This window comes from Trachurus trachurus, assembly GCF_905171665.1.
Source record: "Trachurus trachurus genome assembly, chromosome: 16".
Lineage (NCBI taxonomy): Eukaryota > Metazoa > Chordata > Actinopteri > Carangiformes > Carangidae > Trachurus > Trachurus trachurus.
In genome coordinates, this window is record NC_139902.1 from 17,774,666 (window position 1) to 17,778,106 (window position 3,441).

General features: G+C 34.8%; 1 protein-coding gene across 1 annotated transcript; it reads right to left on the minus strand.

The window, feature by feature from the left end:
• Positions 1-1,104: 1,104 nt before the first annotated feature.
• Positions 1,105-2,914, minus strand: LOC310999473 (C-reactive protein-like). Its single transcript, XM_083989913.1, has 5 exons — positions 2,857-2,914; positions 2,652-2,706; positions 2,083-2,185; positions 1,698-1,995; positions 1,105-1,604 (listed from the first exon to the last, which is right to left on the minus strand). Exons 2-5 carry the CDS (start codon positions 2,704-2,706, stop codon positions 1,386-1,388), a joined length of 675 nt encoding a protein of 224 aa, XP_083846039.1. The 5' UTR covers positions 2,857-2,914; the 3' UTR covers positions 1,105-1,385.
• Between the last annotated feature and the right edge of the window lie 527 nt (positions 2,915-3,441).

The window sequence follows — 3,441 nt, forward strand, 5'->3', positions numbered from 1 at the left end:
TCTGCCTGTGATCTGGAAGTCCAGTGCTTTCCAATTGAGTACGTTTCCTGGAGTGAAGCCTTCCTCATCCACGTAGTTATGGATCTCACAGGGGGAAAGGATGTAGTCCCACATGTGGACATCAGACATCATGCCGATAAAAGACTGCTTAGCATTAAACCCACCACCATGGGAATCCTGCTCCTGTAAAGAGCACAGACATTTGAATTACAGTAAATTAAAGTTATTATTTTATAAGCATTATTCTGAAATATGATCTTATTAAATAAACTGTACCTGTCCTAGAATAGAAACTTGTGCCCTCTGCCAAATATAGCCCCATTCACCTATAGGGGGAGTAAGCACAACTTAGTGTCGTCCAGATGAATGAATATATTGTTTATTTCAGTGTCTAAAAAATAACAGGCCAAAAGGACATCAGTTCATGTTAATATCAAAGTTGAAGGTGCAGTCATAAGTATTTGGCCAATAGGGGGCAGAGGACCTTTAAAATAAGCATAAAGTTCCACAGCTCAGATGTTATTGCAATATAAAACTGTTATGGCTGAACTTATACAGCCACCAGTCACGTAGTGACATTTTAGTTTTAGTCTGCAAAAAGTAACTTGTAGTAAAATTGCACCATGCAAAAAGAAAAGAAAAAAAATGAGACTGTGTCGGGCTTTGGCAGGGTAAATATTTTTAATAGAGATGGGGAATGAAAATCTTAATCCCAACCAGGAACTCCACCAATCATTTCAGTGTTTTTTTCTTTTTTTCTTTGCCAGTTATGATTTGTTATTGATTGCCCATCAAATCAGGAAATTGTGGTAGTGATTTTAATCAAGTGCAGATTGCAGAATGACAGGTAATATAAGAAATATATGACACACATCTGTTTCATTTTTGTTTATAAAGCAACAATGAAGACTCATCCCTTGAAGAAAAACCTTTTTGCATTTAGCACCAGGATGCACATTTTCTTGACAGTATTCAAACATGCAAGTTTGCTAATTCTAACTTTTTTCACTTTCTTTATGCCATTACCAGTCGTCCATCCTGACTGCCTTCCTGTGGATGAATATTTTAAAACTCAATACTAGCTCTACTCAATTCAGCGATTTGGTAAATGCCCTTTTTTCACTTGAACCATTATTATGATCTTCCCCTAACTCAATACAGGCTAAAAGGCAACATCTTCTTAGATCTTAATTAAAGATAGCAAAAGCTATTATTATATTGTTGAATTATGAAAGGAAAAAAATCAAAACCTCTCCCATATTCTTAGCAATGATTTTTACACAAAAATCTGACACTTGTAAGTAACATTTTGTATTTTCCATGAAAGCATAGCAAATAGGATTTTGACTTCTAATATATTGATGGTTTTGTATGTGGTTTTAATTTCAGTGACATCTCACTATTTTATCCTCTATCAGCACTCTGCCTGTGATCTGGAAGTCCAGTGCTTTCCAATTGAGTACGTTTCCTGGAGTGAAGCCTTCCTCATCCACGTAGTTATGGATCTCACAGGGGGAAAGGATGTAGTCCCACATGTGGACATCAGACATCATGCCGATAAAAGACTGCTTAGCATTAAACCCACCACCATGGGAATCCTGCTCCTGTAAAGAGCACAGACATTTGAATTACAGTAAATTAAAGTTATTATTTTATAAGCATTATTCTGAAATATGATCTTATTAAATAAACTGTACCTGTCCTAGAATAATAATAGTAGTTCCTGTGATGCTGGATCCAGAGTAGGTGAATTTCCGTGCCAAAGGTTGTCCATTAAACCACAGTTGAACCAGTCCAGTGGTAGAGTCCCATGTGGAGCAAATAGAGTGCCATGTGTTCGGCTTGTAGTCCACTCCTCCATATTCTGACTTTTTATCCTTGACATGGGGCTCTATCTCCTTATTATTCTGATCCCAGAAAATCAAGAAGTCATTGGCTGTATTGGGTGTGGCCAAAGAGAAAAGAGCGTGGTCTCTTTTGAGGTCTGTAAAGGACCTACGAGCATTACAGAAACGTCATTATACATTAAACTTTTGACAATTAGAGATACACTCTTTTATGCATTTGCACATTTAACACTACCTGTGACAGATGGTTACAGCACTGAAGCTTTGCTGTGACGTATTCAGTCTCACGTGAGATGTTGAGGTTTCTTGTGGGAACGTGAACATTTTACTTGACAGATCTGAAAAGGGAGACAATATGTTTTTACTATGTATTTAATCCTTTTCCTCTTCACTGTCAAAGGAAATTGCAAAAATACAGTACAGAAGTGTTTCTGAGGAAGAATGACAACTAATCTCATGAAAAAGATAGACATTGGGTTAGCTTATTGTAATAATTCAGGTTTATTGCAAATAGTAGAATAAGTTTATTGTTAAAAATGGAATGAGCACCACTGTATCTCCACCAATTTATTTACAGTGAATAGACAATTTTACACTCTAATTAGTGACAGTAAATTATTAATTTTGATATGACTTTTTTTCAGATGAAAGGAGGCTATCAATACCATACGTGTAAAAATAAAATGTCATGAAGAATATAATTTCAGCAGAATATCGGGGCAAAAGTGAAGTGAATTCAGTGGTAAATAACCAAAGGCAACACATTTACTTCACTTAACTTGAATAATAAGCATTCTTTTTTACCTTGAGGACTTGCAACACATCTTGTCAGCATCAACAGCAAAAGTAAAAACTGCATCTGATAGGATGATAGAAGATCTTATGAGGAACAGTTAGATTTGATCCAACAAAACCAGTAATCCAGGATTCACTCATATTTGTAAAGTTATGCAACAAAAAATAACACAATTATTGTGAATTCATCCAGTTTTACAAATGCAGCACTTACCTTGAAGTCTGTGTGAGGTTTTGGTGTGTGACACTGAGAACAACTGTGTTTTGTATTCCCATTGCTTCCCCATTTCTATCTGCATTTTTTTTGTGTTTTCCTTCCTTAATCTACTTCTCTATTTCTCTCTCTTTTTTTTTTTTTTTTACCTCACATATCTGTTTCGTTAAAAAATGTTATGTCACACACGTGCTTTTTGTTGAATTAGCAGAATTGTACCCATGTTGAAATAGTCAAATGTATGAGGTTAACTGCAACTGTACTTCTCATTTTGGCCTAAAAATGCTGATTGAAAGTTATTCTGCACAGAAACATCTATTGCAAAAATAAGATGTGCTACGAAAATACCTACATATTTTATTTCATTTAAAATATTTAATATTGGGAAAGACAGTTACTGCACTGAAAAAGTAAGTATAAAAGTATATTATTACCTTTAACAGACATTTTGTTGGCTTGGTTTCACATTTTATCTTTTAGAGATTTATGTTTATGTAAATTGTAGAATAATTTTTTTAAGTGGTTACAAAAATATTAATAATTAGCAGTATGCCTTTTATGTGATGGAATTTTGGTCTGTAAACG